This window comes from Neomonachus schauinslandi, chromosome 2, assembly GCF_002201575.2.
Source record: "Neomonachus schauinslandi chromosome 2, ASM220157v2, whole genome shotgun sequence".
In the NCBI taxonomy this organism is placed as follows: domain Eukaryota; kingdom Metazoa; phylum Chordata; class Mammalia; order Carnivora; family Phocidae; genus Neomonachus; species Neomonachus schauinslandi.
The window spans coordinates 192,036,708-192,053,697 of NC_058404.1; the positions used below are offsets into that span (position 1 = coordinate 192,036,708).

Below are 16,990 nucleotides of genomic sequence, written 5' to 3' on the forward strand. Positions count from 1 at the left end.
TTGATACTTGGAATTCAAATCAGATTGTTTTAAGAAGGCAAGGTCTTCAAGAACTACAATTTGGCCATAGGGTAGGGAATGTGCAGAAAAGTAGTGGGAAATACTGATGGAAAAAGTTGAGGTCACATTATATGGGACTTTGAAATCCAAGGCAAGAAGTTTGTTCTTAAATCTGTATGTAGTGCGGTACCTCCGATACTTTTTGAGTGATAGAATGATGAAGCTGAAGGTTCAGAAACTTAGTCAGTGATCAGTGTACCAAATAATTGAGTTGGAGAGATTGTTTAGTTGGTTATTTATAGTAATGCAGGGTGAAACAATAATGGCATGGCCTGGAAAACAACAGGTAGAATCTGTATGATTTGGTATCTGTTAATAGGATTGAAGTAGGAGGAAGTAAGGGAGAGAGGAAATCAAGGACAATTCTGAGGAGTGAATCTGGGTAACTGACATCTATAGAAACAGGAAGCCAGGAGGAGGAGCTGGTTTTGGAGGCAAGGGGGAAATGATTTGAGTTTTGGATGTGCCAAGTTTGAGGTTTATTATAGAGAGAGAGAGAGAGAGAGAGAGCACACTTGTGCATGAGCAGTGGGAGGGGCAGAGGGAGAGGGAGGGAGAGAATCCTTGAGCAGACTCCCCGCTGAGCACAGAGCCAGAGGCAGAGCTCTATCCGAGGACCCTGAGATCATGACCTGAGCTGGAACTAAGAATTGGCTGCCCAACCAACTGAGCCATCCAGGTGCCCCCAAGTTTGAGATTTTGATAAAGCACTTGGGTGTCTCGCAGACAGTTGAAAATTCAGGATCCAAAGAAAGATTCTGGAGCTGGTGACAGTATTATAACTTCTTGGCCAGGATAGCCTAGAGTTACAGTTAATAATAGGTGTGGTCCTGCAAGAAATCTAAATATAGAATTTTCAGGAACATAGACTTTTCTTTTTTCATTTCGTTTATTTTTTTAGTGGTCTCCAAACCTTTTTATTTTTATTTTTTAAAGATTTTATTTATTTATTTGAGAGAGAGAATGAGAGAGAGAGAGCACATGAGAGGGGGGAGGGTCAGAGGGAGAAGCAGACCCCCTGCTGAGCAAGGAGCCCGATATGGGACTCGATCCCGGGACTCCAGGATCATGACCTGAGCCGAAGGCAGTCGCTTAACCAACTGAGCCACCCAGGCCCCCCCCCTTTTTTTTTTAATTAACATATAATGTATTATTTATTTCAGGGGTACAATTCTGTGATTCATCAGTCTTACACAATTCACAGTGCTAACCACAACACATACCCTCCCCGATGTCCATCCCCCAGCCACTCCATTCCCCCAACCCCCCTCCACTCCAGCAACTCTTGATTTTTAAGGGGTGGGAAGAAGAGCCAGTGAAAGAAACCTAAGAAACTCTTAGGAGGAGGAAATGAAAAATGAAAACCAAACAGTTCTTTATCTGCAAACCAAGGTGGAGAAAGTGTTTTTTGGTTGTTTTTTGTTTTGTTTTTTTCACGAAGAGGGTATTAGTCATGTCATGTGACATAGAAAAGGAGAAGAGAATGAAGATGAGAGTAAACCATTGGATTTATTTATCCATTAGCAAGACAATGGTACTTCTTAGAGTTGAATTTCTATAGGATGGTCAGGGAAGAGGAGCTAGATTATTAAAAGGGTTAAAGTCTGAGTTTACTGAGAACATAGAAGCAGGGGATAAAATTAGTAATTGAAGAATTTTGGAAGCAAAGAGAGACAATGGTAGTTTAGGGTGTATCTGGGTTGGCAGAAGCATACAAGCACACCTCTGAGATATTGTGGTTTGGTTCCAAACCACTGCAATAAAGTGAATATCGCAGTAAAGGAAGTCAAGTGAATATTTTGGTTTCCCCAGTGCATATAAAAGTTATGTTTACAATATACTGTAGGCTATTAAGTGCACAATAGCATTATGCCTAAAGAAACAATATACATACCTTAATTAAAAAAATATTGCTAAAAAAATGCTAACCATCATCTGGGCTTTCAGCAAATTATCATCACTGATAACAACAGACCATCATAACAAATATAATAGTAATGAAAAAGTTTGAAATACTGCAAGAATTACCAAAACATGACACAGAGACGCGAAGTGAGCAAATGCTGTTGGAAAATGGCGTCGACGGACTTGCCTGGCACAGTTGCCACAAACGTTCAATTTGTAAAAAACACAGTATCTGTGAATATAACGAAGCATAACAAAATGAGATATGCCTATATTTTGGGACCGTTGGACTTCTGAGCATATCGATTGGTAGAGAAATTGAAAAAATATAGGGGCAAGTTGGAATAATGAGTAGAGGTATGTCTTGCAGTAAGAGTGGAAACAGAAACATGGGTAAGAAGGGGAGACACTTCTTCCCCGGCAAAGGAGTACAGGAGGAGAAAGGCTGACAATCCAGAGAGGTTGTGTGGTGGAGCAGAGGGCAGTGGAGGTTTTAGAGCATAGTATCAGGCCAACTAGGCGAGGGTGAGGTCCTCTACCAAGAGAGGTCAAGGTTTAGAGCAGCTTTGGAACAGCTGCCATGAAGGGTGCCCAACATCATGTGAACTGTTGTGCTTCTTGTTAGTAAGGGGCGGGGGGTCTTCCTCACAAAACTGGGCTTTATGTAATTAGCCATATTGTTTTGAGAACAGACAGTAATTGTTTTGAGAACTAATAATAATTTTGACAGAGAATGGAGTTCTTTGAGGGCTTTTTCAATGCCAGTTGACTCTGCTTGATTACAAATGTCCTTAACCTGGTTCTTTATAAACAGGAGGAGCTCAGCAGATCGTTCATGATTATGATAATGCTTCTAATTTAAAAAGTAATGAACGTGAGAATGGTAGTCCACAGTGCTCTTCACACTTGCAGTTAATAATAGCTGCCATTTGCTGAAGACCTATGAAAGATAGGTACTTTGTTGGGTGCTTGGCATATATTCTCTCTAATTTTAGCAGTAACCCTATAGGGTAGACTAGTGATATTTAATTAATTAATTAATTAATTTATGAGACAGCAAGAGCACGTGAATGGGGGGGGGCAGAAGGAGGGAGAGAGAGAATCCCAAGAGGGCTCCACACTGGGTGTGGAGCCTGACACGGCACTTGGTCTCACAACTCCCAGATCATGACCCGCGCCGAAATCAAGAGCCAGATGCTAAACAGACTGAGCCACCCAGGTGCCCCTAGACTAGTGATCTTTAAAGTAGGATGCATACACCAGAGATATGAGGAGAAAATATTAGATCTTCTAATGCCTTTTTATTTTTAAGAGTTTTTTCTGTGTATAATGTAATAATATGTTGATGGGCAAATAAAATACATAATTTATAAACAAAAATGCATATATTGTGGGTGCATGCTCAAGTGATTTTTTTCTGACATCCATGAAGATTGAAAGTGAAGGGATGGAAACAAATCATACAAGTGGAAGCAAAAAGAAACTGGGGTAGCAATACTTATATTGGAGAAAATAGACTTTAAAACAAAGACTGTAACAAGAGACAAAGAACACTACATAATGATAAAGGGGACAATCCAAGAAGAGGATATAACAATTGTAAATATCTATGCACCCAAGATAGGAGTACCTTAATACATAAGGCAACTGCTAACAGACATAAAGGAAAAAATTGACAGTAATACAATTATAGTAGGGGACTTTAACACAACACTTACATCAATGGAAAGATCATCCAGACAGAAAATCAATAAGGAAACAGTACTTTGACAGAAAATCAACAAGGAAACAGTGCTTTGAATGATATGTTAGACCAGATGGAACTAACAGATAGATAGATATATACAGAACATTCCATCCAAAAACAGCAGGATACACATTCTTTTTAGGTGCACATGGAACTTTCTCCAGGATAGAACATGTATTAGGCCACAAAACAAGTCTTAATAAATTCAAAAAGACTATCATGTGATGCATCTTTTTTGACTACACTGGTTACGAAACTAGAAATCAACCACAAGAAAAAATCTGGAAAGAACACAAATAAGTGGAGGCTAAATAACATGTTATTAAATAATGAATGGTTGAACCAAGACATCAAAGAGTAAATTAAAAAAAAAATACACGGAGACAAATGAAAATGAAAAACAAAATCTTTGGGATGCAGTAAGAGCTATTCTAAAGAGGGAAGTTTATAGCAATACAGGCTTACCTCAAGAAACAAGAAAAATCTCAAACAACATAACCTTACTCCTAAAGGAGCTAGAAAGAGAAGAACAAAAAAAGCCCAAATTCAGTAGAAGGAAGGAAATAAGATTAGAGCAGAAAAAATGAAATAGAGACCAAAAAAACCCAAAAAAACAAAAAACAACAACCCCACAAAAAACCCCCAGAAAAGATCAATGTAACCAGGAACTGGTTCTTTGAAAAGATAAAAAAGTTTATAAACCTTTAGCCAGACCCATAAAGGAAAAAAAAAAAGAGGACTCAAAATCAGAAATGAAGGAAGACATATAACAACTGACCACAGAAATACACATGATTTTAAGAGAATATTATGAAAAATTATATATACCAACAAACTGGACAACCTAGAAGAAATGGATAAATTCCTAAAAATATATAACTTAAAACTGAAATCAGGAAGAAATAGAAAATTTGAGCAGACCAATTACTAACAATGAAATTGAATCAGTAATCAAAAAACTCCTAACAAACAAAATTTTAGGACTAGATGACTTCATAGGTGAATTCTACCAAACATTTAAAAAAGAGTTAATACCTATTCTTTTCAAACTATTCCAAATAATAGATTTGGAAGGAAAGCTTCCAAATTCACTCTATGAGGCCAGCATTATCCTGACACCAAAACCAGACAAAGACACAACAAAAGAAAACTGCAGGTCAATATCTCAGATGAACATAGAGGCAAAAATCCTCCACAAAATATTAGCAAACCAAATCAACAATATATTTAAAAAAATCATTTATGGTCGAGTGGGATTTACTCCAGGGATGCAAGGGTGGTTCAATATTTGCAAGTTAATCAGTATCATACATCACATTAATAAGAGAAAAGATATAGGGGCACCTGGGTGGCTCAGTTGGTTAAGCAGCTGCCTTTGGCTCAGGTCATGATCCCAGGGTCCTGGGATCGAGCCCCGCATCGGGCTCCCTGCTCGGCGGGAGCCTGCTTCTCCCTCTCCCTCTGCCTGCCTCTCTGCCTACTTGTTCTCTCTCTCTATCTCTCTGTCAAATAAATAAATAAAATCTTTAAAAAAAAAGAGAGAAAAGATATAAGCCATATATTCATCTCAACAGATGAAGAAAAAGTATTTGGCAAAGTACAACATCCATTCATAATAAAAACTCTCAACAAAGTAGATTTAGAGGGAACATATCTCAACATAATAAAAGCCGTATATGACAAACCCACAGCTAACATATTCAATGGTGAAAAACTGAGAGCTTTTCCTCTAAGATCAGTAATAAGACAAGAGATGTTCACTATCACCACTAGTCACAGCAATGAGACAAGAAAAGAAAAGGCATTCGAATTGGTAAGGAAGAAGTAAAACTTTCACTATTTGCAGATGACATGATGCTATATAAAGACAACCCTAAAGACTCCAGCAAAAAACTCCTAAAACTGATAATTGAATTCAATGAAGTTGTAGAATACAAAATTAATATACAGAAATCTGTTACAATTCTATACACTAATAATGAAGTAGCAGATAGAGAAATTAAGAAAACAATCTCATTTACAGTTATGCCAAAAATAATAAAATACCTAGGAATAAACTTAACCAAGGAGGTGAAAGACTTGTACTCTGAAAACTATTAAACACTGATGAAAGAAATTGAAGATGACATAAACAAATGGAAAGATATTCCATGCTCAGGGATTGGAGGAACAGATATTGTTAAAATATCCATACTACCCAAAGCAATCTACAGATTTAATGCAATCCCTATCAAAATACCAATAGCATTTCCCCCCCCCATAGAACTAGAACAAATAATCCTAAAATTTGTATGGAACCACAAAAGACTCCAAATAGCCAAAACAGTCTTGAAAAAGAAGAACAAAACTGGAAGCTTCTCAATCCCAGATATCAAGATACACTACAAAGCTGTAGTAATCAAAGCAGTATAGTATATGGTACTGGCACAAAAATGGACACACAAATCAACAGAGCAGAACAGAGAGCCCAGAAATAAACCCATGCTTATATGGTCAATTAATCTTCAAAAAGGAGGCAAGAATATGCAATGGGAAAGACAGTCTTTCCCAACAAATGGTGTTGGGAAAATATGCAAAAGAATGAGCTGGCCCACTTTCTTACACTGTACACAAAAATAAACTCAAAATGGATTAAAGACCTAAAAATGAGAGCTGAAACCATAAAAGTCCTGGATGAGAGCACCGGCAGTAATTACTCAGACACTGGCTGTAGCTACATTCTTCTAGATATGTCTCCTGAGGCAAGGGAAACAGAAGCAAAAATAAACTACTTGGACTACATCAATATAAGAAGCTTCTGCACAGCACAGGACACAACAAAACTAAAGAACAACCTACAGAATGGGAGGAGGTATTTGCAAATGATATACCCGATAAAGGGTTAATATCCCAAATATATAAAGAACTTACACAACTCAACACCAAAACAACAACAAAACCCCCAAGTAATCCAATTTTTAATTTTTAAGTTAATTTTTAATTACTTAAATTTTTAATCCATTTTTAAATGGACAGAAGACATGAACAGATATTTCTCCAAAGAAGACATACGTATGAAAAGATTTCCAACATCACTAGTCATCAGAGAAGTGCAAATCAAAACTACAATGAGATATCACCTTACACCTGTCAGAATCGCTAAAATAAAAAACACAAGAAACAAGTGTTGGTGGAAAAAAAGGAACCCTTGTGCACTGTTGGTGGGAAATGCAAACTGGTGCAACCACTATGGAAAACAGTTATATTTTTTTTCTCAAAAAATTAAAAATAGAATTACCATATGATCCAGTGATTCCAGTACTGGGTATTTACCCAAAGAAAATGAAAACAATTAATTTGAAGAGATATATGCACCTCTGCTGTTTATTGCAACACTATTTACAATAGCCAAGATATGGAAAGAACACAAGTGTCTACTGATAGATGAATGGATAAAGAAGACATATATATATAATGGAATATTACTGAGTCATAGAAAAAAATGAGATCTTGCCATTTATGACAATCTGGATGGACCTATGGGATGTAATGCTAAGTGAAATAAGTCAGACAGAGAAAGACAAATACCACATGACTTCACTCATATGTGGAATTTAAGAAACAAAACAAACAAAAGAGATTAAAAAACAGACCATTAAATACAGAGAACAAACTGGGGGTTGCTGGAGGGGAGGTGGGTGGGGGGATAGGTGAATAGATAAAGGGGATCAAGAGCAGACTTACTGAGATGAGCACTGAGTACAGAATTGTTGAATCATCGTATTGTACACATGAAACTAATATAACACTGTGTGTTAATTGTACTTCAGTAAAAAATACACATTGGGGATGCATGCTGAAATGATTTTTCTGACAGATGCATAAAGTTCAGACCACTAAGATGATGATGATAAAAAACAATCATAGCAGACAGTATAGAGTTGTCCCTGTATGTGAGCTGCTTTACACTGGTCATCTCATTCATGGCTCACAACACTCTTCAACGTAATTGCTACCATTACCTCCATTTTACCAATGAAGAAGCTGAAGCTGTATGACGTAAGAAATTTTCCCAAGCTCACACAACTAGTAAATGATGAAGTTTAAACTCAGGTAGTCTGACCCCGTAACTCATGTTTTTAACCACTGTCTTATATGGTACCCTTCATAATTAAGTTTGCCCCCTATCACCTGGTGGGTACTAGGAGTCTCTCTTTAAAAAGGGAAGGGAAGGGAAAGAAAAAAGGAAGAAAGGAAGGATGAAAGGAAGGGAGGGAGCAGGAAAGATGGGAGGGAGAGAAGAAGGGAAAGGAGGGAGGGACCCAGTCTTCTCAGGTGATAAATTTGCCTCACTTAGTTCTCAAAACACTATGAGTTAGGTACTTATAAACTCTGTTTTGGAAGAGACAAGTGAGGACAGAACCAGGACATAAACGCAGGTCCTCTGAATCTGAGTTCTGTATTCTTTAACCTCATTGTGCTTCTCTGCAGATCAGGTGACTAATTCAACCAAAAGTTACTGTTTAGGACATCTTGCCACGTGTTTGACACTACATTTCTTTAACTGTTATGTATGTATGTTTATATAAATTTTTTGGTACATAAAATTTTATTAAATCAGTAGGTCAATTAAAAAAAAAGCAACAGTCATCCAAAGGTAATACTTACATTATCAGGACCTATTAAACAGCCCACACTTTTTAAGGGGCAGAATGTATCAAATTGTCCATAAAAATGTCCAGTGCAGGGATTCCATATTAAATAGTGACTTTGCTCCCGAGTTAGCACATAGGCAGTTGGACCCTGAAGGAAGATAGTCATTAAAACAGTTTCTAATCAATTATGCAATTGAGGTCAAGATTAGTTTGCACACAGAATTAATTACTTTGGTTGGACCCCAATTTCTAAAATTCATGGCTAATGATGAAAATTAGTTTGGAGTTCTAGGTTGCATTAGATTTAAGAAATAAAATCAAATGTTCATTTTTGCAAAATGCTTGCATCTGCTAGTACAGTAGACCAAATAGGGATAGTTAAGTATTTAGAAGGCTGATTATGTCTGAACACAACTTCTGTTTTTAATACAGTAACTAGTGTTTGAGATACATTTATAATTATGTAAATGCATAGAAGATGTTTTGAAAAGATACGTACCAACCTGTTAGCAGTGAATACACCTGGGGTAGGGAGTGGGTTTGGGGGTTAGAGACTGACAAAGTACTTTAACTTTTTTACTCAGAGTACTTGTCTATTACTGTATTATTATTATTATTATTATTATTTTTTTACAGTGAGCATTTATTCATTTACTGCTCGTGTGTGGACTTCCTTTGATGTTCACAATAGCCTTCTGGGGAAGGCAGGGCAAGATTTATTATCCTGGCTTCCTTATAAAGCTCAAGAGTTGTGAATTGACTTGCTTAGAGCCACACAGCTCATGAGGAATAGGCAGAACTTTGAACCCAGGCTTCATGACTTCCTAGCCTAGTGTTCTTTTCCTTGTACCAGCCTCCCTGAAAGATAACGATGGAGAATGAATTAGTTTTTGGATGTGATAATACCTGCCCAGTGGCAACTCATGCTACCTAATTCCCAAGGATTCCTGGAAACTTGTGGCCTCCTTTGGATACACTCTTTGGATAAATTGCTTCAATTCATGTGAATTTTCTAAACTCGTACCCCAAATTACCCTAATATTCCCAAAATTTAGGGACCTTTGCAGTGGGCTGGGGGAAACATTCTAATAGTTGGTATCTCCAGTCCAATAAAAGTAACAATAATGTCAAAATATAGCTCCTAACATTCTTTTCTTTGCTCCTGTGGTTGTCTGCTGGGTTCCCCTTTGCCGGCTGGTTAGTCGCAGATGCCTGAGGAAGCAGTGGGCATGACAGAAGAGATCTCTAACCTCGCCACACTTCTTCAGATCCCCTTCACTCCTTAGCATGAGTAGCACTGGATCACTAAGGGAATCAAAATTCTGAGTACCATGGGCAGCTGGGGGCTCAAACTAAAAGGACAGAGTCAGGTGGGGCCTTTGAGTGATAAAGGTTCAGATTTGCCAAAAAAAAAACCCCAATCAGAAGCACTGATCAGAGCCCTAGTACCACTAAAAACCATTTCATGTCTTATCACTGGTTCTCTCTCCCCACGGTGCAATCTCTGGGCCACTTTCCTTTCAACTCAAAGGATCGTTATGCAAATTAGTACTGTTCATAATCTGGAACCTAACGCAAGTGTCTTAAGACAACTACACTCCTCTGTTGGAGCCAGCCTGCGTGGTCTTACCTCAGGAATAGCACTGCCCATCATGAGCCAGGCCTTCTTCCCCAGAGAGAGAAAATAATTACATAGTAATACTGCATGCTCTTCTTCGTCTCCTGCCAGGAGATCCAGAAATTGCTGATGGAGATGGAAAGAAAAGAAAAACGATGTTGTTGACTGACTGCTTCATTCTGGATGGGCCATACAGGATTTTTAAAAAGTCACTGTTAAAACTAGTGCCTTAAAGTAGAAGACCTATTTTAAAAATCGTTTTTTCCATATTTTGGTACTATGTTCTAATTCATTAAAACAAACAAACCAATATGGTATTTTCTCTGACATTGATGACGTGGATTTCTAGAATCAACACTATGGTGGGGGAGACAAATTTTAAAGTTTTACTTCTTGTTTTGAATTTATATATGATAGCTCACTATGTGTTGAATACTTTTTTAAAGACTATTTTTACATCAGTTTTAGGTTCACAGCATAATTGGAGTAAGAGATTTCCCATCTACCCTTGCCCCCACATGTTATCAACATCTACCCACAGAGTAGGATGATTGTTAGAACTGATAGACCTACATTGAACATCATAATCACCCAAAGTCCACAGCTTATGGGAGGGCTCACCCTTGGTGTTGTACATTCTTTGGGTTTTGACAAATGTGTAATGACATGTACCCATCATTAGAATCTCACAGAATACTTTCATGGCCCTAAAAATCATTTGTACTCTGCCTGTTCATATCTCCCCGTGCCCTGCCCCCAAATTGTTTTAAGCACATTGCATGCATTAACTCATTTAATCCTAGAATAAACTTTTGAGGGAGGTACTTCTCTTCCCATTTTATAGATGAGGACGTGGAAACACAGAGAAGGAATACCTAGGGAGTGGGGAAGCCAATCTGGCTCGAGAGCACATGAATTATTCTGTTCTTTGCATATTTTCTTTAGATGTCTTGAGGTTGTGGAAATGTTACCTCTAATACTGTCAACATTATGTTGCCAAAATATCCTGGGGAACAAAAAATTTAGTGTACTTAAATTTCTTTGGTTTAGAGCTATCTTTCAAAGGATATTAAACAATATCCTACAATTATCCAAACATAGTACACATGAGATCCAGAAGCAGAATGAATACCTGTGATGATATATGTGTTTGTCTCATAGAAGATCCATTTGGTTGTAACATACACAGATTGTAAATTCCATGAGGGCAGAAGCCATGTTTATTTCACTCATAGCCTGAATTTAGTACAATGTCTGATATGTGGTAGGTGACCAGGAAGTACATACGGAATCAGTAATGACATGGCATGCCTTAGGAAGCCCATAAATTATGGAATATATGAGTTCCATGTGTAACATAGAGTGTAATTTTGATTTTTTTTTTAATGAATGAAACTGGGATATTGTTAAGATAATACTGGGAGGATAAATCAGTAATAAGACTTCTGAAATGTTTTTTATTCTTTGTGCAAATATTTTTTTCTTAATTTCTGAACTTGGTCAAATGGAACCAGAAAGAAAAAATACTTCAGAATTTAGCTCAGTCTGCTAAACAGATGACCAAGTGGATTTTTATAAGGACCAATGAACACTGCGATTTAAAATTATACAAGCCTTTGGCCCGTGTTCAATGAAGTCAGCACAAACTAGTAAATCTGTGAGGAAGAGCTACTCACATCAGACGTGCTCCACATGTCACAGATGCCAGCAAATGAAACCGTGTCAGGCAAGAAAGGAATCAATGATACATATCGAGCCACCAGTTCCTGTTTGAACAAAAAATAATCGAGCAGTTCCTTTTTAAAAAAATAACGTGTGGTAGAATAGAAAGCTGGATACTCTACCTCATTCCTTGCAAGAAAGTTTCATGTATCACAAACACTTATGTGTACAAAATGAAGTGAATGCTCACCAAGTGTTTACTGAGTGTTGTATTAACATTATGTCATTTCAGCCTCTGCACACATCCTACAAAGGAAGTCACTGTTAATATCCAGCTTTCACACACGAAGACACTGGCTGCCAGGTCGCTTTGAAATGTCCTCTTTTTTTTTTCCTGCACTTTCTTACTTTCTGGTATAAGAAGACTTTCACAGTCATCTTGTATTTCTTCTAGCTCAGTCCAGAAAGGAGCCATTTCTCCAAGGAGCTTTTTAGAGAGCAATAGTACTTAGAAACCAAGATCAGGGCATCACTGTAGTTACGACTCATGTTCCTGCAGTTTGTAAACATCTTATTTGTGGCTTTTCATTTCCTTTGTGGTATCTTTGATAAACCCAAGTTCTCACTGTTAATATGGTCAAATGGATCTTTTTTTTTTCTTACAGCTTGTGTTATTTTCCATCTTGTTTAAGAAATACTTTCTGTCTCATGTCATAAAGATGACTTGTAATAAGTCATAAAGATAAAGTTAAAAAGTCATAAAGATAAAAATGCCTTCATATTTAAGTCCTCAATCTGTCTGCACTTGAGTGATGTGAAGTAGGAATCTATTTTTATTTTTTCCATATGTAAAAATCAGTGATTCCAGTAAAATTTATGTAATAGTCAATCTTTTCCTTACTAATTTCCAATGCTAGTTTTGTCATCTGTCAGGTTTGAGTGGGTTATATTTGAGTGGACTTTTTATTCTTTTCCATTTTTCTCTCTGTTATCTGTGTGTCAATACCATTTTACTTTAATTACTGTGGTCTCATAATAGTCTGGATGTATGGTATGGCAAATCTTCCCACTGAGTTCTTCTTATTCCTCAGGATGTCTTGGCTATTTTGGCCCTTTGCACTGTCATATAAATATTAGAATCAGCTTGTAAAGAAAGGCCCACCATAAACGGTTTAAAAATCTAGTTTGACAGTCTTTGTTTTTTAACTGGAAAGTTTAACCCCTTTGCTTTGATTGCAATTACTAGTAAACATTTAGACTATTTCTACTACCTTATTCTGTGCTTTTTATTTTTCACACTTTTTTCTATGTTTCTTTTTTTTCTCACCACTCTCTTCTTCATCCCATTTCATTATTTTATCTCCCGCCACTTTGGAAGCTATATGCACTTTCTTTTATTCTTTTAAGTGATTAATTTAGAAATTTCAACATGGGGGCACCTGGGTGGCTCAGTCGGTTGAGCCCCTAACTCTTGATTTCGGCTTGCGTCATGATCTCAGGGTCATGGGATCGAGCCCCCTGTTGGGCTCTGCACTCAGCACAGAGTCTGCTGGTCCCTTTCTTTCTCACTCTGCCCTCACCCGCTTGTGCCCTCTCTAAAATAAGTAAATAAAATCTTTAAAAAAAAAAGAAATTTCAACATGAATATTTAACTTAAACTCTATAAGTTAATAAATATCTTCACTTTCCTCTTGGAAAATACAAGGGAATTAAAATACTCTCATCAGTCCTGTCCTGACATGCATTTTTTCCAGGATTTTTGTTTTTAATCACTATTTTCCATCCTCATTGCTAGTATTATTGACATGAAGACAATGCCTGTTTAGATTTACTCACAAATTTCCCATTTTCTTTACCATTATGCATGGTTGTCTAGGATTTTCTGACAGTTTTCCTTCTCTGAAGTATATTTTTTAGAAATTTCTTAAGTGAGAATCTTTTGGTTGTAAATTCTCCAATGTTTGTGTGAAAGATGGTTTCACTGGATATAAACGACTAGTTTGATGGCTATTTTCCTTCAGCCTTTTGAAGGTATTATGCCTTCTCTGACTTTCATTTGTGCAGCTGAAAAGTCCATTGGTTGACTCATTGTTCTTTTATAGAAAATCTGTTTTCTCTCCAGCTGCTTTTAAGATCATCTTTGTAGTTCCCTATGATATGCCTAGATTTTAATTCTATTTTATCTTATGTAGGATATACTGGGCTTCCTGCATCAGAGAATTGTTGTCTTTCATCAAGTCTTATAAATTCTCAGCTCTCTTTGAATGTTGCCTTTCTCCTTTCATACAGGGTTTGGCTGTCCTGCCTCTATCATCATTGTCTCTTAACCTTTCCTTTAAATCTTCTATTTTTTGCTATCTCTGTGCTGTATTCCAAGTAATTTCTTTGCATGCATATTCCAGTTCATGAAGTCTCTCTGTACTTACCTGTATGTAACTTAACTCTGTATTTAACTGTATTTTATGTTTTGCTTAAGCCAGTTGTTCATTGTCTCGTTTTAACTATTCTATTTTATATTTCTGTAAGTACCATGCAATTATTTTTAACAACCTGCCTGTCAGTTCTGATAGTCTACTGTTCTTCTCTTACATTTTCAATTCCCTGGATTTCTTAAACTTAGCAAACATATCTATTTTATATTCTGAATGTGATAATTCTAGTATCTGCAGTCTTTGTGGACTACTCTGCAGTGTGTTGTATGTGCTAACTCTTGCCTTCCTCATGGTGACTTATTTCTTTATTGGTGATTTTTTTAAGATTTTATTTATTTGAGAGAGAGAGCACAAGCAGGGGAAAGCATAAGCAGGGGAGAGGGAGAAGCAGACTTCCCATGGAGCAAGGAGCCCGATGTAGGGCTTGATTCCAGGACCCTGGGATCATGACCTGAGCTGAAGGCAGCCACTTAACCGACTGAGTCACCCAGGCACCTTATTGATGATCTTTTATGTTTGTGTTGCTTGGAACTTTGGAACTTTTTCTGTTTGTTTGTTTGTTTTTAAGGTTGAGTTTAAAGGGCGTTCTTCTAGAAAGATTTCTTTTTCCTTCTGTCAGGGATTTAGGGGCATTAGAACAGGGAACACTTTCAATTAAATTTTCAGCTGAAGTTTTTTTTGGGTCATCCGGGCAGTGTAAATTCCAGTCTCAAGTGTGAATAAATACAACTTAGTGATTAGGAATTCCCCGGAGAAACTTTTCTCATTTCTCTTCCATCCACAGTCAAGGCTGAGACAGGCAAGATTCTTTCTGCAAAGCTGGGTATTTCCTGGTGTACCCACTGTTGACATTACCTGTCGAGAGTCCTAACTCTGTACCTGAGTCTCTAATTCAGCCCCCCTCCCTGCCCTGGCACCACACATTACCTCCTTCCCCACACAGCCTTGTGGGCATGCCTTGTGTAGATGCCCAGCTCTAGGCATCAGGAATTATTGGACGACCTCAGAGCAGACACTATTTCAGACTCTCACCCTTGTGGAACCTGCTTCATTGTTCCCTGTCTCTGAGTTCCCCCCCTGCCGCCTTAGTTCTATGTCAGCCGTGATTTTAAAAATGGTTTAAATATTTTATTCATCACTCCTAAGTGTTCTCTCCTGGGAGAAGTTTTCTGCGTATTTACTATGCTAAGAAGAATAGAGGGAAGTCCCTATTGTGATTTTTAATAAAAATTGATTAATAAAAAAAGTATCTGAAATGTGGAACACAGGTTTTACTTTTTTGCTGTATCTATATCTGCAAATAGATATATCATCACCCTGTTCCTAAATTATTATGTTAATGACTTATTAGCAGCAACTACTCCCTAGACTACCCACTCTCTAAAGATAGTTATGGGTTACAGTATTCACTTAAAAATAGCCTGTTTAAAATACGGCTTCTGTTCATGTGTGGTTGTGATGGGGAGGGTGCTCTGCAGCCAGAGAATGCGCACGTATATTTAATGGCTCAGTATGGATGTGTTCTGTGGTGACGGCTCACACGCTGTACATCCTCAAATCTTGGAAATAATTTTTGCCTCATTGGAAGTCAGTGATGCCTATAGTATTAAGTATAATACTGAATAGTTACCTTGCTATGGTAGAAAGTGCATGAGTTCTGAAATCAGAGGCCTCGGTTTGAATCCCAGAAAGTGATGGAGGACGCATAATGAAGGCATGTTTATGTAAGACATTGCCAAAGTGTAAAGCATCTTCCAAATGTTAATTTCCAGAACCAGTCTAGAGCCAGGGACATGGTAAGCACCCCACGGTCATTCACTGAAAGAATGAACTAAGGATTACTACCCTCTCTGGTACCTTCAGACTTTTCTAAAGAAAGTGAGCCTCGGAGTAATAAAAAAGTGCTAATCATTTCTTTCACCACTAACGATCTCAATATAGTGACTATCTTAAGTCCTAGGAAATATGGTAATTAAGAGGGCGGTATATTAAAACTGTAACACATTTTTAGGAGCAGCCGTGACGGGCTTGTGAAACACACTCACCGCCATTGCCTGGGGGCTGTTGGGGCAGGCATCCAGGAGCTCCCGTGGAGGGTTTAAAGGCTTGAGGTAACGGGTGACAAAGACGGTTTTTCCACTGATGTCAGTCACCGTTGTGAGGCACTGGCGGTGTGGAAACTTTAAGGCACATTCGGTTTGAAACTTCTCTGTTGCTTGAAGCAATTTCTCATCTTCCTGAGAATCAAACTTCAAAAACAAAGACTCCATGGAGTTTACATCTGATTACAGGAGACACAGAACGCTTTGCGATCCCACAGTCGACATGAACTAAACATGTGCTTCAGGAACTATGATTAAGTGACCCCTTACGCTATTGCCATGCCCTGGAGTCCCAGGGCTTTATTTAATTATATTTATAATCTAAAGATTAGATGGATTCATTAAATACTTAAAATATATTGAACAGGATTGAAAGAAAGCAGTCAACAGGCAAGCAGCTCTATGGAAAACTATAACCACCTATATAGAAAGTAAAGTATAATGTACTAATTCTGATTGATGAGACCAAGCAGTAGTTTTATGTGTATTTTGACATTGGTTTTAGAGGGGGGAGGGGCCCAGAAATCTAACATCTCAAAGGCAAAGCTTGAGCAACTCATGTTAAATGCATAACAAATTGACAGGTACATGTTGATATGTTAAGTTTTAAATCCATGATCAATGTAATACATAATAGTAATGGGTCTCAAGCAAAAAGGAAACAGAACTAGAAAGATCAAATGTATTATATTTATTTTAAGCAGTTCTCTGATCCAAGATGAGCCACCAATTCCCAAGCTTCTGATAGTAACTCAAAGCAGATGAAACAGAACAATTTTCATTTGCCTTTAGACACATGTTGTAATTTTTTTCCCTAAAGCTATTGCTAA

The 16,990-nt window shown here is 37.5% G+C and overlaps 1 protein-coding gene across 1 annotated transcript in view; it reads right to left on the reverse strand.

Annotated features, from left to right (window-relative positions):
• CC2D2A (coiled-coil and C2 domain containing 2A) overlaps nucleotides 1–16,990 on the reverse strand; it is a 132,059-nt gene that overhangs the window by 7,838 nt on the left and 107,231 nt on the right. Inside the window, exons 29-32 of the mRNA XM_044912779.1 lie at nucleotides 16,104–16,307; nucleotides 11,641–11,730; nucleotides 9,977–10,090; nucleotides 8,360–8,494 (exon numbers count right to left, since the gene is read on the reverse strand). Coding sequence (XP_044768714.1) covers nucleotides 8,360–8,494; nucleotides 9,977–10,090; nucleotides 11,641–11,730; nucleotides 16,104–16,307 — 543 coding nt within the window. The remainder of the gene's footprint in view (nucleotides 1–8,359; nucleotides 8,495–9,976; nucleotides 10,091–11,640; nucleotides 11,731–16,103; nucleotides 16,308–16,990) is intronic.